Consider the following 27,531-nt stretch of genomic DNA (forward strand, 5'->3'; position numbering starts at 1 on the left):
GAAATACCAGGTCTAATAGACCTTTTGCATGATGGCGTCCTTTGATACCCACTAGAGTGCAAACAATTAATCCGTGCAACTCTAATTACTAAATAGTACAAAATAGTGCTAATTAAACAATAGAAAACAATGGAATTTCCATGAAATTGTTCTATTTTAGTATTACTAAAGTTTCACGTTTATATTGTTTGCACTCTACCAAGATTCATTGCTAATTTTCTTTCTTATTTTAATTTGTTTTAATCATTTTAAATGTATTTTAATTTCGCTCTTGACAATGTAGTAAGACAATTGGTGCTAATCAACTGAACAAAAGGGAAAAAAAACATTACAAAGGCGCGAAAAAACATTACAATTCGCCCCGCGATATAACATCGGCATTCAGTTGTGCACCGTTAGTATTTATGAATATTTTACCACTAAGATGAGAATATTAAAATAACACTTATTGGGTCGAAGAACAAAGCGTTTTCGTGTTGATTTGCAAAAGGGCTATTAGGAAAGCGAGTATTCTTTTTCAGACATATAATAATGCTTCTAAATTTAGTAATGACGTCTGCTTTAACGTACTAACCTTTGATATCTTCTCAAATTATTTAAGCTGCTATCTAAACGCGTTTAAACTATGACCCCTGTACTATCCTACATTGACGGCAAAGTCTAAAAGAGATGGTGACGCACACGTAACTTAACCTGTGGCATATTTTCACATCCTCGCTGGAATGAATGTTCATTCAGCCATCACTGTATGTTTAAGATATACGTTCATAAGCGTTATTCTAAGCTCGAAACATGGACACAGGCAGCTCTAACTCTACAACAAGCATTGGCGAAATCTCATCGCAAGAAGAAGAAATCGGAAATTTAAGGTGTGCAGAGTGCTCGAATCATAGGAATCTCAAAGTCCTTCATTGTGCTCATGTGTTTTGTACTGTCTGTCTGGAGCGGTTCTTGAATGGCGAAGGGAAAATCGTCAAATGTAGGGCTTGCCAAAGGATGACTGGATTGACAATGACTGGAATCAACGGGCTGCCTTCAAGAATGTTTTTAAATCAAATCAAGGAGACTGAAAACTTCTCGAAATGGCTCAAGAATAGATATAACGCATTCTTGTGGTAGAAGTTTCTTAACACAATTGAATATACGATATTAGCTCTCTCTATAGCCAAAGAAAATCTGTCGAAGAGAAGGAAAAGACGACCAGCAACCCGAGTAAAGAGGATACAGCAGAGACAAGACAAGAGTCCAAAGAGTCTGTATAAGAAAGGTCTTGTAAACAACAGAGAGTTTTTTAAAATTCACAGCTCGTGTTTGGAATCTTTCGTGACCTTAACTATTGTTAACTGCCAAAAATACACAATAATTTCGATCTACTCACTGTATCATTTCCTTATAACGAGCTATAAAACGACTACAGAAAGCTAGAATTAGGAAAAATGACTAAATATGGGCCTTTTACGACGATTAAAATCGCACAAATTGTTTGAAGAATTTGTCACGAACCGTTGAAAGACTATCAAGCACTACAAAACTCTTTATACGAAGATCGAAGATTAGCAATACAAACATCATCAAAATAACTCTAGGGTTATCAGATATGTTATTCAGTTGAGTGGCTTCTATTGATAATATTATGGAAGTGCGTACACAAAATTGAAGAGCTCGATCATATAATATCAATATGTGTTTAATAGGTGAAAACGAGGTTCGAAAAATTCAATAAAGAAATAACAAAAGATTGTATTATATCTTGATTGCCGTTTATTGGCCGAAATTTGATTTTCAATTGCTAAAGTATCGCGGGGTTTTAACAGTACGCGAATAATACGAAAAACTAACCGAGCAAAAAATTTTAAGAAATTCTTTGAGTGCATTTAGTCACATTGTTGAATAGTACTAACATATCTAATCTATTATTACAACTATTTTGTTGTAAAATAGCATGAACTAAACAAAAACGCGTAGAGGTATTTGCTTTTGTTCCCAATGTTCTGCTCCAGTAATATCCACTATTTTTCCCCCCAAAATTTCAGTGAAATAGCTGCAATTATGCAATATATCTTTGGTTTTGTTCCACACAGTATGGCATGCCGTGTAACATTGAAATGGAATTTATACAATTACAGCCTGCAACTTACAACTTACAACTTGTAGTTACGAATACGGTTTGATACAGCTATAGTGGTGTTACAAATTTTCCGTATTGTTTTCCCACAAAATAAAGATACGTACTGACTTTCAGCACGTACACGGTCGGTGCTACATGCATGCCGTACCATGACTTCCTATTAGAATGATTATCTAATGAGAGGGAAACGTACGTTGCCGATGACTTACAGCAGGTACAAGGCACGACATGCTGTAACATTGAAATGGCTTCCCAGAATGGTTATCGTATGGGAGTACTGACTAACCGCACGTACATAGCACGACATGCTGTAACATTGAAATGGCTTCTCATCGTATTCCAATAATTGATCCCATCACAGCGCGCAGTTAAGGCTACGTTTAGATGTGGTACGGCTCTATTACGGCTGCGACTTTGCCGTACGTTTCTCACTAATGAAAAGTGTGTGTAGTGCGTGCGTTTGAGTTTGGAGGAGGGGGTGGGGGGGGGGGGTAGAATTACGATAATTTTGTAATAGTCATGAAACATTTTAGAGAGCACAAAGCAAAAACGAACTGGAGCTGGACGTTTTCCATGCTACTGAGGTCGAGGTGAGTGAATTGTTCAGCAATAGATGTCGCAGTTCTAGCGTCGGTTAAAAAGAGAAAGAGAGCGAGGAAGAAAGGTTGTCCACAGTTAAAACAGTGGCCTACTGGAGTTTGGAGGAGATAGTTGAAGTTACCTGGCAACGGGAATGAAGGTGTTGGAAGAGAACGTGATTGAACTGGAAATAAAATGAGATCAAAAAGTTAAGACAATGAATGGGAGAGAGGTTGGAAGAATGAGAGAATAATGGATGGATGGAGGAAGGGAGGAATGGATAGATGGGTGGAAGGATGGAGGAATGGATGGATGAATGGGTGGGTTGGTGGGTAGATGGTTGGGTTGGTGGATGGATGGATGGATGGATATATGGGGATGGATGGATAGAGGAATGGACAGACGGATAGGTAAACTCAATAAATCACTTACCAAGCTTATGTGTTGCTCTCAATGAAAGCTCAACAAGTGGAAGAACATTTTGCTCAGAATTACCAAAAAACTGTGTTCCATGGAAGTAACTAAACGAATCAGCACCTATTGTGACCAAAGTACATATCACAATGATAGAGTGACCACAGTAAATCCGTGAAACACTAATTGCTAAATACTACAAAATAGTGCTAGTGAAACAATAGGAAACAATGGAATTTGCATGAAATTGTGCTATTTAGTATTACTAAAGTTTCACGGATTTACTGTGGTCACTCTAACGTAGTGTTCTATTCACTGCAATCCCACTGTACATTGTACTCCTGATTGAGAATTGAAGAGGCAAACCAGGTAGAGCTTTCCCAAGAACCAAAACAGTACAAGGGTGGGTGGGAAAAAAGAAAACCAACAGCGAGTCAGGGTAAAGAGTACAGCAAAGTAGTACAAAGCTTTTACAAGTGCACTGGATCAATTTCCGACTTTTGCAGGTTTGAATCTATGATTAAGCAAATTCATTTCCTTTTCCATACATGTATACTTGTGAGACTGCCATGAAAAGAAGTCAGTTGAACCCCATTACATCATATATGGTATATCATCTTGTTTAGCACAAATAATGGATGTGATATTCACATCTCAGTATTCTACATGAAGTAACATGTGACAAAAATATCATTTTCAAGTCATTTATCCTTGACTACTACTGTTTAATGATTGATTTAATTTTGATGTTGAATTTCTAGCTTTATTGTATATTACCTTTGGTCTTATCGTCGGCGGGTTGGCCACAGCTTGAGAAGGAAGAGGAATAAAAAAGGTTTTTAAGCTATCATTAATTCAATGGGAAGAATCATTAAATTGAATGGTTCTTTAACACAAAGTAGGTGGATAGGGGGTAGATGGGCGTACAGATGGACAGACAGACAGATGGATGGATGGATGGATGGATGGATGGATGGATGGATGGATGGATGGATGGATGGATGGATGGATGGATGGATGGATGGATGGATGGATGGATGGATGGATGGATGGATGGATGAATGCATGGACAAGGACGGATGGATTGACAGATAGAGGCATGGAAGAATGGATGGAAAAATGATTTTAAGGAAAAATGAAAGGAGAGATACATAAAATAGATGGAAAGAACAGATGGATGGATGCATGGTCAGAGGGACAGATGGAAGGATGGACAAATGATTAATGGATGCTAGAATGCATGCTTGCATGTATAAATGAATGGGAGTGTGGATCGATGCATGGGAAGATAAATGGATGGAAGAATGGATGAGTGTATGAATGAATAAATGCATGCATGCATGTATAAATGAATGGAAGCGTGGATGAATGAATGGGCAGATAAATGGATGGATGAATGGATGGATGAGTGTATGAATGAATAAATGCATGCATGCATGCATAAATGAATGGGAGTGTGGATGGATGCATGGGAAGATAAATGGATGGATGAATGGATGGGTGAGCGTATAAATGAATGAATGTAAAGAAGAACGGTTCTATGGATAGACTGATGAGAATGAATCAATGTATACATATAAGCAGCTGAAAGCATGGGTTAAGAGACTCTTACCTGTTAATACCAAGTGTAGATAGATATGGTATTTTCAGTAATGTTCCAGGCAGGGCACACAAGTTGACATTTGAGTCCAGAAGAAGTGATTCCAGTGATAACAGGTGGTCTAAATCTAGACAATAAAACATATTTGCCTCGTTTAGCTGACTAAAGAACTCATTTAAAGAACTTTCACTCAGTTCAAGTCATTCATTTATAAATTGTTTTATACCAAGCTGGAAATTTTTTTCTTTCTTTCTTTTCATTGGGCAAGACAGTGCCATGCAATAGTCAGAAAATTTTACTGATTTTATTTCAGTATCAAAATACAACGGAGGGAATAATGGAGTAAAGAAAAGCTGAAAGAAGAAGTGAGGAAATGAGGAAGGGAGAAAAGGAGAAATGACAATGGAAAGAAAGAAAGAAAGAAAGAAAGAAAGAAAGAAAGAAAGAACGAAAGAAAGAAAGAAAGAATGAAAGAAAGAAAGAAAGAAAGAAAGAAAGAAGGAAGGGAGGGAGGGAGGGAGGGAGGGAGGGAGGAAGGAAAGAAAGAAAGACAGAAAGAAAGGGAGGAAATGAAGAGCAGAAGGAGGAAAGAAATGAACAAAAAAGGGAGTAAGGAATGAATGTAATGCACTATTCAGTATGCAGTATTCAGTATTCAACCTTTTTTGAAATAGCTGTATATATATGTATACCTTGTGGAAGGGACTCAAGCCTGTTATTGCTTCCTGAGAGTTCTTTCAGATGTTCAAGGTTCATCAGCTGTCGTGGAATCCTGTCAATACGGTTATTATCAAAAGAGAGATTCTCCAGCTTGTGACAATAACACAGTTGCCATGGCAACCTCGTTAAGTTATTATTCATTACATCGAGAACCCTCAAGGAGTGGAGATTACCTAAAGCTAAAGAAAAGATAGAACACTGAAATTGACTCTTTTAGAATAATCCATAACCTAGATTATCCCAAAGCATTTGAACTACATTGTCTATAGTAGTAGCTACTATATGCTGTCATGAGAAGTGTTAAAGTTTTCTAATAGAGGCTTTAGCCATGACAGGAGACAGGAACAATTGCATCTAATTATTTGATTTACATGATTGAGAATAAATTCAGTTTCCCCCAGGGAAAAAGGAGGACTGGCTGCCACTATGTCTGGGCGAATCCGGAACAATTCTTCATCGAAAACCAATTTTCGAAATGGAACCAAATAAATAAAAATTCGGATTCAAATTTATCCAGCATAGTGTGGATGGGGCCTTAATGAAAGGGAAAGGGTTATAACTTTTTTTTAAAGTGTGTTGTCAGTCCAGACTGTGGCTGAACAGTAATAACATATCACTTTATCTATGTAGAAAAGTGAATGCAAACTAAGATGCACTGCATGGTACTTTGGTCAAAACTTACTTTCACAAAGTAAAGAAAGTTGGTTGTTTGCTAGATGTAGGTATTCAAGCTTCTTCAGGTGCCCTATAGTTGCTGGAATAGCTTTCAGAAAGTTGTTAGATACATTCAAAGACTTGAGGCAGGGCAGAAAGCCTATTTCTTTAAAAAAAAAGATTAATTACAATCAGTGGTATAATGGTCACTCAGGCCCGGGGGGGGGGGGGGGGGGGGGGGTACTACCACCCCAACATGGGTAGGGGTGTGCCACCAGGACTAAAACTAAGAATTGCACACCCTATCCCAGACTAAAAGACGGAAAAGACGGTTTTTCAATAAATTGCAATCAATATTTACTAACGTTTTTATTGTTTTTGTGCCAGCAGAAAGCGTAGCCTATTCGCCAGTAAAAAATGACAAAATCGTTAACCCTATCCCAGACTAAAATGTTACCCTATCCCAGACAAAATGTCAAAAAATGATACCCTACCCCTGACCCAAAAGCCGAAAAACCATACCCTATAGGGCGGCACATACCCGTATAGCAAATATAGGGGAGTACCCCTCCTCCCCCCCCCCCCCCCCCCCCCCCGGGCACTCAGGTTTGTTTTACTGATTAAGTATAATACAAAAGGTTTACTTACCCTCTGGTAATTCTTGAAGATCATTAGAATGAAGATAACTATGAAAACAAAAAGTAAAAATGGTCAAAAAATACTTTGTTTATACAAAGAAGTCATTTAACTTTTCGTTTCTTTTACTTACAGTTCCACTAAACTCTCAAGTCTGTAAATATCTGATGGCTATGAAATATAAAAAGGAAAAAATACATGCCATACATTAAATTATGGGGATGTCAATGATGAAATTGTGCATTATTATGCAAAATAGGACAAAAAAATGCATATCAAAGTTTTGAGGTATCCCAGGACTCACTTCCTAAATACTTATTGGCAGTCAGAAGCACAGCAAAATGCTTCCAACCCAAATGTGAGGGTTACATTGGTCTTATAAGGATCTTATTATATATTATAGAGGACTGAAATTTTGTACACTATGATTGGCTATGATGAAAAATCATTCCTCATTAAGCTAAGGTGCAGACACACAATAATGGGGTATTGCCTGCAACATTGCATGAAAAAGGCTGTGCTTTGGGTGTCACACGGTGAGATGTTATATGCGTTGTTGCATGCAATGCTGAATGTGCAGGCCCGTAGCGGGGGGAGGGGCCTGGGGGTCTAGGCCCCCCAATGATTTCAAAACTTTTTTTTTAAAGTAAAAGTCCAGCTAAATTTCAAACACTATTATCTTAAAATTGATAGAGGCGACTCATTTTTCCAAAAAAAAGTTCATGTTCATGTGCACGAGGATGCCATCAGTCTTTTAGATGTAGCAAACACGTTTGTGTCTGGTAAAGAAAACAGAAAGAGGGTTGTTTGGCAAGTTCAGTGAGAAAGACATACCAAAACACTTTAATCAAGCATTGAAATCAACTCAGGCTTAATTAAAGGTAACTGGTTCTTTTTATTTTAAGTCAGCTGTGTGCTTCATATACATATGTTGAATTTATATTTTTTGCTTGTACATGCACTGACGTGATATTATTGAATAGATATTCACATGTTCGATGCTGAAGGTCTAAGTTGCCCATAAAATAAAGAATTTTAATTATTAATTATGCTGTTTTGTAAATTTGATGAAAGTTGATACGGTCATATGGGGCGTGACAAAACGAGCCACCCCCCCCCCCCCCCCAATATTTTACCCCTGCTACAGGCCTGATGTGACATCACAGATTGAAGTAGAAATTAATCCTAGTTTTGTGACATCGCATGCAACATCACACCTTGTGTCCGCACCTTTAGCTTTTCTTGTTAGAATAATTACCAACATGGCGGGGAATTCATTATTAATTTATATCCAACTCAAGGGATTTCGTGGTTGCACTCCAAGAATACCTCCCTCAAATTAAGCCTCTCTCTTTCACGAGGCAGATATATTTTGTGGTATTACAGAGCCAATAATAATTCTCACCAGTTTTTTCAAGATATTGTATTTTAAGTAGAGCTTTTCAGCCTTGTCCAGCTGCAACAATCCTGAAGGCAACTCTGACAGGTGTTGATAGTTCAGATACAAATTCTTGTATGACTTGGTTTTGGCTTGTTGTATGATCTCCTCGACCTCTCCAGATACCAGGAAACAACTCATTGGCAAAATTAAACCTTGAACTTCAAGCTTATATTGAAGTTTAACTTCTGATTGAGCTCATTTCAAAACTGAGAAAAAAATAGCGTTGTACGTACCGGGCGTTGCAGGCTTCAAAAATATTATATTACTCCCTAGAAGTCACAAAAGGCAGTTTAGCCATAGTTTACGGCCAAGGTAGATTGCTTAACATCTTACGACTTCAAGTAGGAACGTTTTAGATCCTCAAAATCGGAGATAAAATATTTATGCTAAATTTCCAATACTGTTTATAAAAAATATTGCAAACAAACTCTGCACAGAATACGTTATTGTATTGGGCTCCCTGTGTCATAGTGGTCCGAGATGTTTGATCAAACGCGGGCTCAAATAGTTATACATTGTTTTTTTTAATGTACTTTCTCTTTTTTGCAAAAAGAGTGAAATAATTTCGATCAATTTAAGCTAATATAAAAATTACATGCTATGATATAAGAAAGTAAAAATAAGCTTCTATGGAAAATTACGTTAAAGTCTCTGATGCTGATTCTCCCTAGTCCTCTGACTATGAGCATGCGGTATTCCCCATTAGCTTTGCTATTCCCACATGGCTGCTTCAAAACATCGTGAAAATGCTTGGTTTTCTTTGAAGAATTCAAGCCGATCTCTTTAAAAACAAAAGGATCTTAAACTAGCCTGTTAATATAAGGTATGTATTGCGTAAACTGGGCTCCAATGTGTCGAAAAAGGAAGCGTTTTTATCAGGTTTGATTTTCTCACTTACAGCTTCTATTCATAACTATGTTCTTGTACTGTACAACGTTAGTCATATTTAGGCTAAGTTTGTATACGTAGAGGTGCTTATTCTTTAGGGTAAAGAAGTTAAAGTTTTATTTGTTTTAATCTTTTAGTAACGATGAGAAATCTCGAGGTTTTACGATGCATTCCAGTGACAGAGATAGATGGTAGTGAAGGATCATCATGTTTGACTGTTGACTGTGATACAGGGAGTGTTTATACTGCTACTGCTACGAATATTATAGGATTCAATCCAAGTACCCAACAGGTATAATATGATTGCAGCTGATGCCACAATTACCAACATAACGTAAGAGCAATGGAAATAAGTTAAAGCCTATTGTTCCATTCAATATCCATTCATTTATTTTAAAGACCTTTTTACCTTTGGTGTAATGCTTTCCTCTTTCAGCTAATTCATTCTCTTGAGAATATGATTTTTTGTGTCCATATTCATATTCATTTGTTTTCTTACGAACGAAGAAATGATACCGTACTCTTGAGAATAACACATGGTCTGAAATGGGAAAACGGTGTGCCCAAGGTAAAGAGGTCTTTTGAATTTGTCGTTTTAAGGTGGAATCTAATGTATCACTAGTAACAGATGAGTATTTACCTGATGATGGTAGTGGTCAAGTCATTGGCATTCAACACTTACCTGATATTCAGTCAGTCTGTGTTGCTACTCTGGCAGGAGATGTCATATTATGCAACACTAATACTGAAGAGGTAAATATGAACATTTATCATTATATGGCCAAGTTTAAGAGGGCCAGAACACTAGAAAGTCTAATTGGAAGGTATGATAAGATTATTTAGCCCTTCTCCCCAGGGGATAAAGATACTGTATGCAATTTATTACCCTCCTCATTCCATCACTGCTTTGCTCCATTTTTACAGTATTTAAAAATTAGTAATTAGTAATTAGAAATTAAAGTCCTATACAAGGGAAGTCAAAGCAGACTAGCTAGGGTGTCTATTGAGATTTATTACTGTATATCATTGGGGATTAAATTGTTAATTGACCTGGTGGGGATAACACTTGCTCCCCTTACGAGGGAAGATACATCAACTACAATATATCTAGTTTTGTGACAATATTTTGAATCTTTTATTTGTTTAAGCTTGAATGTGTTGGAAGTGTTGACAGTGGAATAACTTGCATGTCATGGAGTCCTGACCAGGAACTGGTAGTCTTTTCAACTGGTATGTTATATCTAATAAAAGATGCACCCTCCTAAAAGTTGTGAAGAGTGCCTTAATTGAGAGAGCATGGACAGCATATTCTCAGTTCAACAGGATTGATTTTACAGTAGTTGAAGAGAATTATGAACATTGAATATCGTGAACAGCACATATGTGTGTATACATGCATTTACCAACTGGCCCGGGGGGGTGGGGGGAGGGTACTCCCCTATATTCGCTGTATGGGTACGTGCTGCCAAATAGGGTATGGTTTTCAGCTATTCTACTCTGGAACAGGGTATATAAAATCGCGCTATCTCCTCTCTGGAACAGGGTATCCATTTTCGAAATACAGGAACAGGGTATGATTTCAGCGATCTTGCTCTGGAACAGGGTATGAATTTCAGCGATTTTACTCTGGAACAGGGTCAGGGTTCAGAGGGCTCAGCAGCACAACCCTACCCTAAATGGGCAAGAGTGCCCCCCCCCCCCCCCCCCGGGTTTGACCTGCAATAATGTATTTGCATGCATACTTATATGTACACAGACTTTTGTACATAATTAAACCAATACATTATGATGCTAACGCTGACTGATTTTACCAAATATAAAGTTTGTAAAAGCTTGTTCGGCAGCATCAAATGATGTGACTCAGTTTACTTTTGCATGTCGCACTGTAAAAGTGATCACAATATTAAATATTGGTTGGTTATTTTGATAGTTAGTCAGTCATTCATTCATTTGCTCTGTACTAAATCATAATTTAAATCAAATTAATACTGAACAAATAGATGAATAATTATATACTTTTTTCAGGTGACAACACTCTTATAATGATGACAAGAGAATTTGACCCAATAACAGAACTTTCTATTCACACAACTGAATTTGGAGAAGGTACTTGCAATGGTTTACTGAAAATGATATTCTGAATAAAATAGCGGTGAAATCTAATTATGTTTCCTAGCTTAAAGGGCCATTTAGTGTTTTGCAGTCAGTTTTAGAACCATACATAAAGATATACTCTTCAGGCCTCTCACACTGCTTTTCGCTTTATTCCCTGGTTATTTCTATTCAAATTCTTTGAGGGATGATTGAGCTACAAACTATACAATTACGCCATTTGGTCGTTCTGGTGATAATGTGATTTTCGTAAATTTTGTTCTCCATAGAAAAACCAATCAATGTTGGCTGGGGTAAAAAAGAAACCCAATTCCATGGATCAGTTGGTAAACCAACGGCAGAAAAGCTTAAACCAGTGGTCAGTTTGCATCTTTATTTTTGTTTATCACTAATTTCGTTGTTTTGTACATGTAATTTGAGACAAAATGATATGACCGGTTACTTTATAATTAGACCCAAAGCCCAATTGGTCTAGGCCAAAGACCAAATGGGTATTATTGACTTGAAGATTATGAGTGCGAGGGGTTTAATTGTTTTAGCCTAAACCTACTAATCGGTCAAATAAATGGATACAAACAATTTTGAAATTAGGTTGAAAATGTGAGTCAACCTGACGTGTGTATAGGTGTTTTGTCTCAATAGCTCACTTCTGAGATATGCTTCGCTTGTCTTGCACAAAGGTTTCAGTACGAGGCTACGTGCTAAATGCTCAGTCATTCATGACAGGCAGTAAGAATTAATTTAATTTAGCACGTAACCTCATACTGAAAACTTTGTGTGTGACAATCGAATAATCATAATAATTGCCGAAAACTAATCTAAAATGCCTTACAAATGTTTAACAAAGCTTTACTACTGCTAAATAAGTTATATATGTGTTACTGGTTTGACAATCCATTAAGTAAAAAACTCCGGGCGACTTGGCCATACATTGCGGGTGATTTGACCACAACTCTGGATGACTTGACTCCGGTTGACTTGACCAGATACGGGTGGGCTATATTAGCATGTAGATACTGTATGAAAACAACTTGGTTAGTAGTACGTAGTTGCAGGTCTAGTATAAATTTTAGATTCCAATTTTGGCTTTATTTTAGCATTTAAATAAGCACTTTTGACCTGGAAATATACAGTACTATAATAGACTACAAGATGAATAAGAACATTCTTTTTAAATAGATTGTTAACCCAGCTTTTGAATGGGATGACAAGCAGTGCCGTATTAGCTGGAGAGGTGATGGACAATACTTTGTTGTTAGTGCCATAGAGACAGATACAGGTACAGTGAAATGCTCAGGACATTGGTTGCATGACTGAGTATATTTCTAATGTTAACCATTCTTTCTTATTGTTGTGACTTTTTTTGTGTTAGGGGCACGAAAACTGAGAGTATGGAACAGAGAAGGTGTTCTGATGACAAGCAGCGAGGATGTCGATGGACTTGAATCTCCTCTTTGCTGGAAGTAAGTGGAATTATGATTATCATCTACGATATACAGTATATGCATCATAAAATATTTTGCAACCACAACTCCCTGTGATGGTATACGTACCCAAGCTAAATTACCATCCATGCCACTCATATAATGATGCATGAAATAAAAAATCCATATTGGCTTAATTTTGGTAAAAGGTAAATAAAATGATTCTTAATCCTCTTGGATTCTCATATCTGGTTTGCAGGCCTTCTGGAAGTCTCATTGGATCAACACAACGAAAGCCTCATCGCCATGAAGTGGTATTCTTTGAGAGAAATGGTCTGAGGCACGGAGAATTTACCTTGCCTTTTGATAGGATGGAAGTTAAAGTAATGAACTAAAAGAACCTTTCAGAAAATATCCACATCTTTCTCTCCATATAAGAGGGAATAAATGTGAGGCCCTTCCTAATCCCAAAAATATGTAGACTTATGAGGGTAGAACTACATGTAATACTTTACAATATACCCTCCTCAGACCCTCCTCAACCCTTGGAAATCCAATTTCCCATCCATAGAGGAGGTATGGATATTTTCGGGAACTACACAATATGCTGTACCCTCCTCAGACCCTCCCCACCCCTCAGAAGTTCCATTCCCCCTCCATAGGAGAGGTATAGGTTAACACAATACACCCTCCTGCATGCAGGTACTGTAACCCTCCCCATTTCTTGATATTCCAATCTTTTTCTATAAAAACTGATGTCTTATTTAAATTAAGCAAGAAGCAAAAAAAAAAAAAAAGGGTAAAGAATATAATTTTTTTACTTCATCCATTCTTCCACTATTGCTTTACTTGGTCTTTGTTTACTGCCATTTTGTGTCATTTACAAGCATTCCCTTTTCAAAACATAGGTCAATGAAATGCAGTGGAATAGTGACTCCTCAGTTCTTGCTGTTTGGTTAGAAGATATGCCTGCTAAAGACAACTTTCCCAAGTCATATGGTAAGAACAATAGACTTAAAAAGCACAACAAAAGTTGACATTTTGTGCAAAACTAAAATAGTCCTCTTTATATTTTCAATATTTTTTCCATTTCAGACCACATACATTGAGAATGAGATCTTTGGTTGTGTTGTATCTATATTGATTCATGTTTTTTCTCATGCACAACCGGTGAACAGACACTGATTGCTGAACATTGTAATTCTCTCAGTATCTTAGAATAAATGCATTTTAAAGATACATTGAAAAAAATCGATAACTACTCAAAATTTTTATGAATTCGAGTTTGTTGGTTGGACATTCTGTATCCCATTGGGAAAACTATCCATTGTTTGGATGGACACTCAAGCATAGCCGGCATCACTCCATTAACAACATTTTTCTAATCACAGTGGACAAGATCATACAAATGAGGAAACCTTGCAGTACATGTTCTGTTAGTGGGAGCTGTAAAACGTTATATTTCAACATCACTTGTACCAGAGTGTTAATTATTTTCTGTGGTTGTTTTTCTTTGGATAATGATTGAGACTCATCTGAGGTGTTTTTATTGGGTTGTTTGTTTTCCAGTTCAGCTGTGGACAGTTAATAACTATCACTGGTATCTCAAGCAGGAGATATGTTTTAGTGCGACACAAGAAGACAAAGTCGCATGTTTTGTCTGGGATCCTGAGTTTCCACTGAAACTACATGTTATGTGCTCTGGTATGTATTGGTCTTTAATCTCTGTTTGTGGTACTTGTTACTTAATGTATTGAACAAAGAAAGCAAAGGAAATAGGTGGGACTGAAATACGTAAAAGTGTTGACTGGAGAGAAAAGAAGAGAAAAGAAAAGCAAAATAGAAGTGTCATAAGAGATTAGAGTAGAAGAGAAGGATGGAGGAGAAGATGCAGAGTAGAGCAAAATAGTCAGAGCAGAAAAAAGGAGAGCAGAGCAGAGCAGAGCAGAGCAGAGCAGAGCAGTATGAGCAGAGGAAGAAGCACTCTGAGCAGAGCAAAAAAAAACTGAGTAGAGAAGAAGAGATAACTAGCTAAAGACTAGTGTGAGCTGTGTCGGTGTTTCTAATGAAGCAGTAGTGATAAAAGGGTAAATTGTACACCATGAGTAGAGAAGAGAAGAGAGAAAAACAAAGCAGGAGAGAGAAGAGCAAAGCAGAGGAGGGCAGAAGAGAACAGAGCGAACAGGGTACGATATGTACTGTTTCATTCTAATTCGCAATTAAGGCTTCGTATCAAGATATATCTGTCAATATATTTTCAGGCGGACAGTACATCTGTTATGAGTGGTGTTGGTCAACTACCTACAGCCAAGGCAACTCTTCTAATAACTTGTCTACCGTTGCTGTCATAGATGGAAGTAAGTTGACCAAAACGATTGATATTTCATTACTACAGCTTTTGAGTTTTCTTCTCTAAAAAAAAAGAAAAGAAAAGAAAATTTGACTTTCAATGATGATTCTGAATGGACAAATGATAATTTTGCTCGTTTTGATTGGGTTGTCATAGTGTGCTACAACAAAGGGATACATGGACAGCATTTGTGCATGCTTTAGAGAAGCTCTCTATTAACACAGGGGAGATGTTTAGTCGACTTAATTAAATTCCTTTGAAAATACTAAAATATATGCTTCATTTGAGAATTGATGGAATTGCTTTTGTTGTTGCTAAGTTTCAAATGTCTTTGCTTAACAGCTCGTCTGCTACTGACACCCATGCGTCACATGGTGGTACCTCCACCCATGGCAGCTCAAACTGTTACCATGCCAACAGCTGTACAAGCCGTAACATTTGCTCCACCTCCATTGTGTAACGACATGGCGGTCTTGTTGTCTGATGGCAGTCTGGCATTAGTTGAGGGGTCACATAAAGACGAGTTCAAGCCCTCTGGGGACCTCCCACGGGTTATTGGTACCCAGAAGTAAGTAGTCAGAGAGGCTTTTTTCCTAAATAGGAAAAGTAATATACTGACTTACAGCATGTATACGGTACGACATGCCATAGCATTGACATGGCTTTTCGCAAGTATGTTTATCGCATCAGTAGGAAATGTACGACACTGACTTACAGCACGTACACGGTACAACATGCAGTAAATTGAAATGGCTTCCCGTAAAAATGGTTATAGTATGAGTGGAAAACATACCATACTGACTTATAGTACGTACGCGTTACGATATGCCGTAACATTGAAATGGCTTGTCATAAGAATGGTTATCACACGTACACGTTACGACATGAAAATGGCTTCCTATTGTATTACTGTCGTATCGCAATAAAATATGGTTAAGCTAGCTTAGCAAAGTCGTCCTTATTTCAGGATGGACTTTGATGGCGTATCAGGTCTATGGAAAGGACCATTATTCCTTCATCATCTGACATGGTGGAAAGAAAAGCAGCTTGTTGCAGTGGGTTGGGATGTGATGGAACAGAAAGACGTCCTCTGTCAGATGGATATCAATAAAGAAGAGGCGGGGAAAGCAGTGATTACAGTCAGGTACAAATTGTATTCAAGTATTTGATATTTTTGAAGTCATTTTGTTGAAGTGTTTGAATATGTATAACTATGTACAGGAAATAGGCGTTTTTTGTAAAAACGCGAACATAGTGCATTGTGATCTGGCTCGGGTACAAACATGTTTTGTTCATCATGTCTTATATGGTGTTGTTTGTATCCAAACTAGACCACAATCCACGGCCTGTTATACCGACTTGTTACATTGAGTAGTTTTCATTGTACTGCTGTTGTTATTGTTATAGTATTTAAGTTTTGAGAGCCAAAAGGTTGTTAGTGATCATACTATTGTTTACACTTTATAATTTTATTGATTAATTGACTGATTGACTGACTGACTCAACTGATTACATTTTATTGCGAAGTTTGATAAAATCTGAATGGAATTGTTGCATTATGTAGTCATTCACAGCCAACAGAGGAACCAGTGCTTCGTATGTATAGTAATCCTGACACTGGCTCACTAGTGATACAGAGCTCTAATGGGAACATATGGAAGTACGCCTCAGGTCAGTAAAGCTTTCAAAGAAAAGTTACTAAGTTTTTGGTGATATACTATAATTTGTGTAATAAAGAGTTCCCCATTCTCTAGCTAGGGCGTTGAATACCATAATCTCTGCCCTGCTCTGCCCTGCCCTGCCCTGCCCTGCTCAAATCTAATCTAATTTATTCTACTTTAACCCTACTGGGTTTTTTCAGAAGTGAACGGGATACATTTATCTCCATTATTGAGTGGTAAAGGAGATCCCATATGTCTTCCTCAACCTTGTGTGCAGTTACAAACAGCAACCATAGGAGATGAGGTATGTTTATATGTACGGTACTAAACCAGGCTGTCACCAAACAACTCAGTATAGCGAATATAAAACTAACATGGAACAAAAACTGATGGTAATTTTCTATACAGTATTACATGGGCATAGCGATGTTCCAGAGTTTCGAAGAGTGGGTGAGCGGGAACGTTTTGGCCCAAAAGATGCTGCCAAATCAAATTGATTAATGTAATAAACATCGTATTGCAGGAAATCGTTCTCGGTCTGACAGAACATGGAAGACTGTACGCCAGCGATAAAGAGGTAAGATAGCTAGCTACTATTAGATTCAGAATCCCGTTTTTTCTTCCCGCAAACAGCAGACATAAGTACGTTTTCATTATTTCCCTGAATTTCACTTTACCTTTTGCAAACCTCGACAAACACAGATAATCTTTTGTTTATCTAGGACTACTTGGAATTCTTTTCCTATTGTTTCTCCCCGGCTATTTTGACGAAGAATATTTTGTTTCACGAATTGCTCAAACTTTCTATTTCCATGGGGAGTGACCGAGAAGGAATAGAAGAAAGTATGATAATAAATATGTTGTTGTAATTCCAACCCTTTTTGAATTTTTTTCTCTTTATTTGTTTATCAAGGTTGCTACTAACTGCACATCGTTCGCTGTCCACGACGAGTTTTTGATTCTAACGACGCATGCGCACACCTGCCGCTGTATCAGCCTACTGAAGTCCAGCAAAGGTAGGAATCACGTGATGGGAGACTGATACCCTATGATTACCCTATGTCAGCCTATGAAACGGGTTTTGTTTAAGTTTAGAGATTGACAACATCCTTTGAACCAATTACTGGTCACTTCTCAGCCAATGAAAAAAAAAGCAATGTGAATACAGCTTTTTTCTTGTCAGGTTTACCGGTTCTGGTGGAAGACAAGCCATACCCGATGGACGAGAATGTCAGAAGGGTTGAACGAGGCTCTCGTATAGTGGTGGCTGTGAGACAAGACACTAAACTAGTGTTACAGGTAATGTAAGATATCCGATACAGGGGCGTTTTCAGGGAAATAAGTCCTATGGTGCATGTTACCATTCTACACGGTGCCAGGTTATTATACCATGTTAGTTTGGTGTGTGCAAAGTTTCCATTTCATACCACGTGTTATTCTCTTGAGAATAGGATTTTTAGTTTGAGTTGTATCCATATGTCTTCTCATGTACAACCGTTAAACAAAGAAATAATAATCTAGGGAATGGCACGTGGTCTTAAATGTGAAGACAACAAACAAGGTCTATTACGATATGCACGTGTTTTGGTGCAATGGAAGGGAGCGGTAATTTGGTGAGGATAGCGTGAGTACTATGTGCCATGAGGCGCGAGGAAGATAGGTAACAGGTAATGGTGTGGAGTACTCGTACGTCCAAGGTCATTCCTAGATACGTCCCTGTCTTAGCTGGTCCGTATTTTACCATCCTCTCTGTATAGAGGTTTTGCACCATCACGTGCCGGCGCCATAATCCAGCTTGGACTGCCTGTGGTTAGATGGCAGAACAATAAAATCCCTTTGCTCTTGGGAATTGAATTCTTTCTCATGTAAAACGACTGTATTGTTCCTGCCATCTAACTTGGCTGCCGTTACGTGATGGTGCAAAACCTCTATTATGACGTCATAAACATAAAACACACATCAAAATTGTTAATCTTTTGATGCCCAGATGCCACGTGGTAACCTAGAAACCATCCACCCAAGAGCACTTGTCCTGTCGTTTCTACAGAAATGTCTTGATAAGTAAGTAATCCAGTTTCCTTAGCCTGCGTGGCGACTCTCTGGGGGATTGGGAAGGAGGGAAAAAGTCCCAGAGAGTTGCCACGCAGGCTAATTTTTTCTGTAATTGTATCATCACTCTATAATCCCATATAAGCAACTATTGTATTATTTTCAAATTCTCTTTCCTGGTCAAATTAAAGATTAATTTGGATCGTTTCCATTCGCATTCTTTCGATGGAAAACTATGACTTATGGAATCAGTCTAGTATAGTTTGGGATGATATAATTAATCTGCAATAGGACTACATGTCTGTCCAATTTGGAAATAATTGAATTAAAAAAATTCCTCTGATTTCATCCAATTATTTCCAAACTGGACAACATGTAGTCCTATTACCTATACCAATTCTTCTTTATTTCATTGTTATAACCCTTTTATTTGATCCATTGTTTTAAGTTTGCAGTACAAGAACGCTTTCGTAACGATGAGAAGACATCGAATTAATCTAAATCTTATTTATGATCACAACCCTAAGGTATGAACATAAACGAAATTCTGCTCATTGAAGAACGTCCGATGAAAATGAATTGTTTTTATGATTTGGTTTTTTCGCCAACAGCTTTTTATGGATAATGTAGAGACGTTTGTCCGTCAAGTGGAATCAGTTAACTTCATCAATCTGTTTTTATCAGACCTCAAGTAAGTGAATATTCATTTTATAATCTGCTTGGGAATTTGTCATTTGCATTCATGTTTATTGACAGATATTTGCTCAGTAAGAGCGTTATTTTGCTTCATTTTATTTGTATCTATTTACTTTTATTGTAGAGAGGAAGATGTAACTACTAAGATGTATTCAGATTATTACGACACTTCAAAAACAGGGTAGGAAAGCTTATATCTTAATGGAAAAAAAGAATCAATATATGTAAAGGTTTCTATATTTCTGATTGAATATAAAGTGTTAAAAAAGTATCAAAAAAGTAAGTAGGTTTTTCGTTAAAAGTTGCAGAAGGTTGGGGTATTATTAATTTTGATAAACATCTTACAGCCTGTCGCTAAGAAGCTCGAGCTGTTCTTTCATCAATGCTTTAATCTCTTCTCTCTTCAATTACAATTTTCTTTATGTTTTAGCACGGCTGACGAGAAGACTAAGGTAGACCGTATATGTGATGCTATCAGAGCTGCTTTACAAACCATCGGCCCAGATCGGTAAATATTTGTCACACTAAGAACTGAGTTATTTTCTTTTAGAGCTGATTTCGTATAAGTGCGAAAACAGCACGGTACCCACGTGCTGTACCGCTACCGTGACCTTGTCATGTATGAACATTTTCCGACTGGATAAGCAGTGAATGCTGTGTGCCGTGCCGTGCCGTGCCGTGCCGTGCCATGTCTTTGGATTTCCATTGGATAAGCAGTGAATGCTGTGTGCCGTGCCGTGCCATGTCTTTGGATTTCCATTGGATAAGCAGTGAATGCTGTGTGCCGTGCCGTGCCATGTCTTTGGATTCCCATTGGATAAGCAGTGAATGCTGTGTGCCGTGCCGTGCCGTGTCTTTGGATTTCCATTGGATAAGCAGTGAATGCTGTGTGTCGTGCCGTGCCATGTCTTTGGATTTCCATTGGATAAGCAGTGAATGCTGTGTGCCGTGCCGTGCCGTGTCTTAGGAGTTTTTATTGTATAAGTTGCAAATGCTGTGTGCCGTGCAGTGCCGTGTCTGAGAATTTTCATTGGATAAGTAGCGAATGCTGTGTGCCGTGCAATGCTGTGTCTGAGCATTTTTCATTGGATAAGCAGTGAATGCGTTCTCTTCCGATCCCCGCGTACTTTTTAACCGCACACCGCACGCGTTTTCTATTTATCAACTAAGGCAATTGAAAATGTAAAGATATTAATTTTTAATGTCTTACTTTGTAGGTATATTTTATCAATTCTCACGTCTTACGTCAAAGAGACAAACCCAGAACTGGATACTGTGCTTCATATAATACGACACCTCAAAGGTAAACCAATATCACTCAACCCAGTACCAGACGTCGGGGGTTTTGGCTCTTGCAAATCAAAATGTCTACAGTAACACAATTTTTCGCGGGTTGATTGCTATTTTTTATTATCAGTAAGAGGACAGTATAAGAATATAAATTTTATCCAGTGGATAAATTTATTGGATAACAGCATCGACTTATCCACTGGATAAGGATTTATCCGTTGGTTAGTGCTATCCATAGTCTCCCACACAGCCGCTTTCAGTGTCGTCACGCAACGCTTTCTCCTACTCAGGGGAGAAAGCATTGCGTGACAACACTGAAAGCGGCTGTTTGGGAGACTACGCTATCCACCCTTATAAGCTGACGTCAATGAGCGCAAGCTCAAACAAAAAGTTTTTCTCGTTCTTGTTGTTTTTGTTATACGCCTCGTGGATCCACACTACTTTGACAATGTAATGACGCAATTTATCGTCAAGAGGACAGACACAAAAAACTAATTTCAATTCGTTGAATACTTACTTAAGCCGTTGGAAATTAATTGACCAAAGCCAAAATCCAGGACTAAAAGTCGTTCAGTGAATTCACATGGCACCAACCTGTCTTGTCTTATCTACAGATAAACCCATAGAAGGCGATAAGTGTGTGACGTCAGAAGAGGCTCTAAAGTACGTCATCTTCCTCGTGGATGTCAATCAAATGTATGACGTTGCGTTAGGGATGTACGACTTCCAACTTGTTCTCATGGTAGCCGAGAAATCACAAAAGGTTAGAAGGATCTAATAATCATGACAGTCCAGGTTTCCCGCGAATAGTATGATGAAGTCTTTAATTGGGATACCTGTGTTTTTGGTTCAGGATCCTAAAGAATATCTCCCATTTTTGAATAAATTACGCACCATGGAGACGAACTATCAGCGGTACACGATAGACAAGTATTTAAAGCGATACAGTAAAGCTATACAACATCTCAGTAAATGTGGTAAGTTTTCGATAAAGTGATGATAGTGATGTGATGGTGATAATGATGATCAGATGATGGTGGTTATGACAATAATGATGATGATGGTGATGATGGACAGCTGGATCTGTGGGTTTATTGAACCCTAGTCCAGCAAAGACAGAAAGCACGTTTTTCATAACAACAAAGAAAATTTGATCATTTCCGCGTTGTTTATTGAGGTGTTAAAATATGCATCGAACTAAGCTTACGAATCACTCAAAAAATGCCCTGCCTTAAAAGGGACATGATGTGGAAAAAATATCGGTTTTTTTATCTTCTAGGTACTAAACACTTCAACGAACTCCACTCCTTAGTAGAAGAAAAATGTTTATTTAAAGAAGCTCTTGGGTTATTCCCGAAGTCGAGCGAGCAACACAAGGTATGTGACGTCATGGCCGCTGCGCGTCGTGGTTTCCTACGCTCCTCTCGTGTTCTCTCAACATCCCGCATGTTTTGATCAGAGTATCAAACACGGAAAACTGTTTTTGATCTGTCAAGTCAAATGAGATTTCGATCGAGATTCTTGAAATCAAAAATGAGAACTGAGCTACTTTTTGTTTTTCTCAGGCGATCGCTGTGTCTTACGGTGAACATCTGATTACCAAGAAACAATACGAACAAGCAGGCATAGGTAAGACAAAAGAGATTGATTAGACGAGAGATTCTTGTATTGTTCTTTGCCTTCTATTAACCATTCCGAGGTTAATGGGAAATCTGGGTCGAGTTGGCATCGCAGTGCATTGTGGGACTGTAAGGGGACAAAAAAGGACACCATCTTAGAAATATATCAAATTTGTCAATTTTCGCTTTTTTCTGCGCTAAGAACCCGCGAACAGCGCAAACATGGAAAGCTGTTAAAAAGGCCACATTCTTCGGTGTCCCATTGGTATCCGTCATTAAAGAGTTTAACTGTATGTTGTTCTTCCTTATTCAGTATTAGCACGTTGTGGTGCCCATGAGCAAGCCATGGACGCGTTTCAAAAGAAAGGCAACTGGCAGCAAGTGTTCTGCATGGCTGCGATACTCGGTCTTTCCCAGCAAAAAAAGATCGAAATTGCCAGGAGTCTGGCGGGTAAGCGTGCTCAACACATTAACCTATGTTTGGTTCAGTAATGTCTTTGCCTTATTTATTCATCCTTGCATCCATGCATGCATGCATCCATCCATCCCTCCCTCTCTCTCCCTCGCTCCCCCTCTCTCTCTCCCTCCCTCCCTCCCTCTCCCTCCCTCCCTCCCTCCCTCCATTCATTCATCCATTTACCGATGTTATAATCGTTCTTTCAGGATATTTGAAAGGCCATCATCGTCATGCTGAAGCCGCTAGAATATTAGAAGACTATGCTCTCGTAAGTTTAGCTAAGAGGTTTAGTTCATTTCATGCAAATACCTTCATCTCTTTCATATGCAAATTGCGCGTTACTAAAGAAAAACGATAGTGTGACGGCGGAAGAAAATGATAGGTTCTGAATTGATCAAATGTTTTGAATGGCATGAACACTTCTTGTCCTGAATATCACTCGTATTTATACAAATAAATAAATATCTACATAACAGATAAAAAGCCACGTTGTTACTTCATACTAATATCTAATAATCAATATTTTTTTAAGGATTCTGAAGAAGCTATTGTATCTTTAATAGAAGGAAGTCTTTGGGACGAAGCACTTCGACTGGTACGAATGAACACTTATTCCTATTTAAAACAGATTTCGTATGACCGTAGTAGAAACGGACAGTGTGTGGAGGTTCCGTGCTAGCATAGAAACGTATTTGGGCATTCTGATTGGCAAAAATGATTTGCGCTCTAATAGATCTATTAAAATTGGACGTCATGTTGTCCCATTTCAGACCACGTGTCATCCGTGAAAATAAGATTCTTTGTTTGAGCTGTATCCTTATTTGTGTGTCTTCTCATGTATAACCGTTAAACAAAGAAATGATACTTAAGAGAATGACACATGTTCTGAATTGGGAAAGCATTGTTGTAATGCCCATGCTAAAAGGGACCATTGGCTCAGACCTGGCCATGTCAACAAGCCGAAAACGACTCTATTGAGTGATTTCATTTTAGCATGACTGAAAGTCGCTGTATACAACACGGTCACATTACGACATAATTAAGTCATATATTCGACACCCCTAAAACGTCGCTGTCACAGCACAGCCGCATTTTTGCACGTTGAGTGCCGTTAAGGTTTAAGAAATACTCTATGATATAAGGCTGTTTTACGTGCCGCGTTTGCCATTTTCCCGCAGTCATTCCAAACTTGCGCGTTACGTTGTTTCACATCATGAAAACTTTAAATGATTTATTTCTTGCAGATTTACAAGTACAGCCGTTTGGATATTATCGAGACACATTTGAAAGTAGCTCTGAAAGAAGGTATTTCACTGATTTGAGTTAGTCTATTCTAGACTCTGTTTTACTCGTTTTCTCTGTTCTTACACTTGTTTTCGACCCTCGACAATTTTTATTAACATAATAAAATACACTTGAATTAACATAACAGTGCTTGGTTAACAGTGCTTGGTCAATTATCATCCAAGTACCACTGACTTGGCTTGCTTTCAATAGACCACTTTAGCTTGGGCTTTCTGTTTTCCCATTTCAGACCACGTGTCAACTGTCACGTGTCATTACGCCCAAGGTAAAGAGGTCTATTGCTGACTAGTTATCTTATTGTATTCATCTAACGATCATTTATCGATTCCAACAGGTTACAGCACACAGTGTGATTCAATCGAACAAAACATGGAGACGTTTACTAAATACAAGACTCGCTTACAAGTGGTTCGCGAAACAAAGGAACGCGAACGACTAGAAATCCTTGGTGAGAGGTTTTTTCTTTGGTACATGGGTGGTATGTGTTTGTTAACGATGGTGGTGCTGGTGATAATGATGGTCGCAGTAGTAATCAGTGATGTTGGTAGGGGATGACGATGGAGGTGTTGTGGGTGTTGATGGAGGTAGTGGTAGTGGGAATGATGATGATGGTGGTGATAATGGTGAAGTGGGAATGATGATGGTGGGATATAATTATGTGGGTGTTGATGGTGGTAGTGGTAATGGGAATGATGATGATGATGATGGTGGGAGATGATGATGTGGGTGTTGGTGGTGGTAGTGGTAATGGGAATGATGATGGTGTTAGTGGTAGTGGGAATGATGATGATGGTGATGAATGGTGGAGGAAGATGGTGAAAGTGTCAGTGTGGGTGTTGATGGTTATGGTGTTTATGGTGGGGGATAATGGTGGAGGATGGTGGGGAATGATGGTAGGAGATGTTGATATGGGTGTTGATGGTGGTAGTGGAGATGGTGGGAGATGATGGTGAGGATGGATGATGAGGGGGGTGTTGGTGGTTGTAGTGGTAGTGATTGTGGGGATGATGATGGTGAAGGATGATGTTGTGGGTGTTGATGTGGCTGATGGTGATTAATATGATGACGAGTCGATGGTGTCAACTACCAACCTTTCAAACTTTTCATATTCCTATATTTTCAAAGTGTTTCATGTTTGTTATGTATTCAGAAAGTGGTACATTACGAGATGATACAGATGCAGATATCTACTCGGACACCAGTAGTATGACAGGAGTATCGGGATACGGGTCCAGTGTAGGATCCAAAGGAACACGATCAACAGGGTAACAAATGCCGTAGAACTAGTTAATATGTATTTATTTTGCGGAAGAGCCGAAGAAAGCCGCTAGAATGAACACTGAGCGGGATCATAAAATATTTAAGCATGGTGTTCATTTTTATACTTTATAGTCCATGTATATTCTTTCGGCTTTGCCCCTCTCTCTTCCTAAGAAAATAAATATTCTCTGATCACGTATAAATTATTTATCTCGGTCACTACTAGTTGCGATGTTAATGCAATGTCCAATGTCACAGGAGATCTTCAAAGAACCGTCGAAAATTAGAGCGCAAGAAGTACAGTCTCAAAGAAGGCAGCAAGAACGAGGACCTGGCGCTCATGTACGAGCTTGCTGAAATCATTACTAAAACGGACAAATGTAAAGGTAAAGTTAACGTGATACTCATTTCATAACGTTTGTATGTTGGCTTTTTAGTTAACATTCCTATCATCTTGTCGTTTTCTTTCATTTGCTGCTAATTTCATAAACATGCGAACTCGGAAACTGCGAGCTCCACGCTGAAATTTATTTTTTTCGCAGGCTGCCGTCAATCAAAAATACTCAGTCGTACCTTTGATATTTTTGACTGGCGGCAGCGAAAAAACAAATTCCAACAGGCAAACTGCAAATACAGAGTTCAGTTCGCATTTTTATGAAAAAAAGCAGTAATTTTTCCCTTCTTTTTTCGTCGTTCCTTGATGATGTTCATTTCCTAAGTTGTCATAGTGACCAAGTAGTCATGGTGACCATTTTCCCTTTCAGAGGATATCAGTGCTTTACTCAGAGCCTTATCTCTGTTTGACTTCGACGACGAAGCTTCCATTTTACAGAAAGAATTTGCCAAGTTGGATTCACTTATTGAGAAATCTTTACCAGAAATTTGGCCGCCGAATGCACCACAGGAAGCCCAGCCGGCTTTGTCCATGGTAAGTGATTCCCCTGGCGAGAGACGCAGATGTCAATCAGGGCATGGCCTACCTCACAGATCGAACCCTGATTCCCAAAGCACGGCTTTGGTTTACTGCTTTCTGATTGGTGGACACGAGACTCAGAACAAGTTGATCTCATTAATGTAGTTGTGTTTCATTGTCTATAGGTAACAGGACCCGGAGCTACTGTGAACAGTATCATAGCAGCCATGAACACTGGAAATAACACAACACAACAGGCAAAGAAAGGTAACCTGAAGTATACTGTGCGATACAGTTGACATATCTCGTACGATCTATAATTTTTGTTGTGTCCAAGGATTTATATAACGATAAAAACAAAATGGGAATGGAAAATATGTTTTTAAAGAAAAAAGTTTGGAATTTGGACGCTGGAAAGTGGAATTTGTTAAACAATTTTGGCGGGAAATGGAATTGGCACCCCACCTTTCCCCCCGTCCAGGACACTTCAGCTTTTATCATTCGTAAATGTAACCGAAAGGATATTTTTTTGCAGATGATCCAGAAATTCCCAAAATGCCAGTCATCAGGAAAGATTTTCAATGGCAAATGGACCAATATCAGACATAAAATGGTTTGCAACACATTTTCGACTCTAAATTTAAAAAAAAAACCCTGAAATATGACTTAATAAAAATGTAAATTTCAAGAAATTTTGTTTCGAGCTGCTGTTTCTCCGATACCACATAAAAACGAAAGAACAATTTTTGAGACGATCCCATAGTGCATTGCTGTTCTCGACGCAACGCTCAAAATGTGTCAAACAGGCTTCTCTCAGCTTCACTCAGCCAAAAAAAATTAGCCAATTAGTGAACTCTGTTTGTAGCTCAATATATGCTAGTTTCAGGTTTTCAGCTCGATAAATAATAGCTTTTACTCGAAAATAAAGAAAATAAAACTCATCATTAGAAGATTCACCAAATATCTTTTAGAAATAGTGTATTTAGTCGTTGGTGGAAGTTTTTACTGTGAGAACAATGCAATACATCACCTGGTTCTGATCTACGCTATAAAATATTCAATGAATTATACATATTTTGGAAAGTCTTCATATCCTGTCGCGCTGCATTTAGTTGTGAGAAGAACTTACAATAATTTTTCATTTAGACGACTGTCTTGTCATGTCACAGCGCTGTGGTATTTCCCCTGTCACCTGCCACATTAACTAATTGCCAAAATTATTTTAGATGATTATGGGCTTCAAAGCTGAAATTTGGCATAAAACATGTAATAACTTTCAAAAGAAATTCAAACTTCTTTTGGGAAATTAAGATTTGTCAAGATTATTCTAGAGGC

General features: G+C 38.2%; 2 protein-coding genes across 2 annotated transcripts; one reads left to right on the plus strand and one right to left on the minus strand.

The window, feature by feature from the left end:
• Positions 1-1,671: 1,671 nt before the first annotated feature.
• Positions 1,672-8,599, minus strand: LOC116290574 (uncharacterized). The gene is made up of 9 exons (XM_089038151.1): positions 8,137-8,599; positions 6,865-6,902; positions 6,744-6,781; positions 6,124-6,261; positions 5,414-5,620; positions 4,734-4,848; positions 3,899-3,930; positions 3,140-3,244; positions 1,672-2,891 (listed from the first exon to the last, which is right to left on the minus strand). Exons 1-9 carry the CDS (start codon positions 8,308-8,310, stop codon positions 2,626-2,628), a joined length of 1,113 nt encoding a protein of 370 aa, XP_088894277.1. The 5' UTR covers positions 8,311-8,599; the 3' UTR covers positions 1,672-2,625.
• Positions 8,600-8,878: 279 nt separating this feature from the next.
• On the plus strand, positions 8,879-27,148 carry LOC116290578 (elongator complex protein 1). Its single transcript, XM_031697650.2, has 39 exons — positions 8,879-8,995; positions 9,198-9,352; positions 9,661-9,813; positions 10,209-10,290; positions 11,086-11,166; positions 11,442-11,530; positions 12,352-12,451; positions 12,545-12,635; positions 12,856-12,979; positions 13,505-13,595; positions 14,166-14,300; positions 14,858-14,953; positions 15,289-15,514; positions 15,914-16,090; positions 16,511-16,617; positions 16,808-16,911; positions 17,131-17,184; positions 17,521-17,623; positions 17,791-17,906; positions 18,595-18,668; positions 19,105-19,183; positions 19,268-19,347; positions 19,477-19,533; positions 19,783-19,860; positions 20,570-20,655; positions 21,257-21,405; positions 21,496-21,619; positions 21,922-22,019; positions 22,208-22,271; positions 22,575-22,712; positions 22,925-22,986; positions 23,251-23,313; positions 23,963-24,023; positions 24,358-24,471; positions 25,174-25,288; positions 25,542-25,669; positions 26,048-26,211; positions 26,382-26,463; positions 26,732-27,148. Exons 2-39 carry the CDS (start codon positions 9,203-9,205, stop codon positions 26,803-26,805), a joined length of 3,969 nt encoding a protein of 1,322 aa, XP_031553510.2. The 5' UTR covers positions 8,879-8,995; positions 9,198-9,202; the 3' UTR covers positions 26,806-27,148.
• Positions 27,149-27,531: the final 383 nt, after the last annotated feature.

The sequence above is a fragment of the Actinia tenebrosa genome, unplaced genomic scaffold (assembly GCF_029948245.1).
Source record: "Actinia tenebrosa isolate PJP-AT-01 unplaced genomic scaffold, QUT_ActTen_1.0 PGA_scaffold5__44_contigs__length_20552954, whole genome shotgun sequence".
In the NCBI taxonomy this organism is placed as follows: domain Eukaryota; kingdom Metazoa; phylum Cnidaria; class Anthozoa; order Actiniaria; family Actiniidae; genus Actinia; species Actinia tenebrosa.

Coding starts and splice junctions, on each gene's coding strand:
- LOC116290574 (XM_089038151.1), bottom strand. CDS start 8,310: ATGAGTTGTTTCCTGGTATCTGGAGAGGTCGAGGAGATCATACAACAA. Junction 5,621..6,123: donor ACTTTCTTTACTTTGTGAAA/GTAAGTTTTGAC, acceptor TCTTTTCTTTAG/CTTTAGGTAATCTCCACTCC. Junction 3,931..4,733: donor TCTACACTTGGTATTAACAG/GTAAGAGTCTCT, acceptor TTCCTTCTCAAG/CTGTGGCCAACCCGCCGACG.
- LOC116290578 (XM_031697650.2), top strand. CDS start 9,203: ATGAGAAATCTCGAGGTTTTACGATGCATTCCAGTGACAGAGATAGAT. Junction 20,656..21,256: donor TATAATACGACACCTCAAAG/GTAAACCAATAT, acceptor TCTTATCTACAG/ATAAACCCATAGAAGGCGAT. Junction 26,212..26,381: donor CCCAGCCGGCTTTGTCCATG/GTAAGTGATTCC, acceptor CATTGTCTATAG/GTAACAGGACCCGGAGCTAC.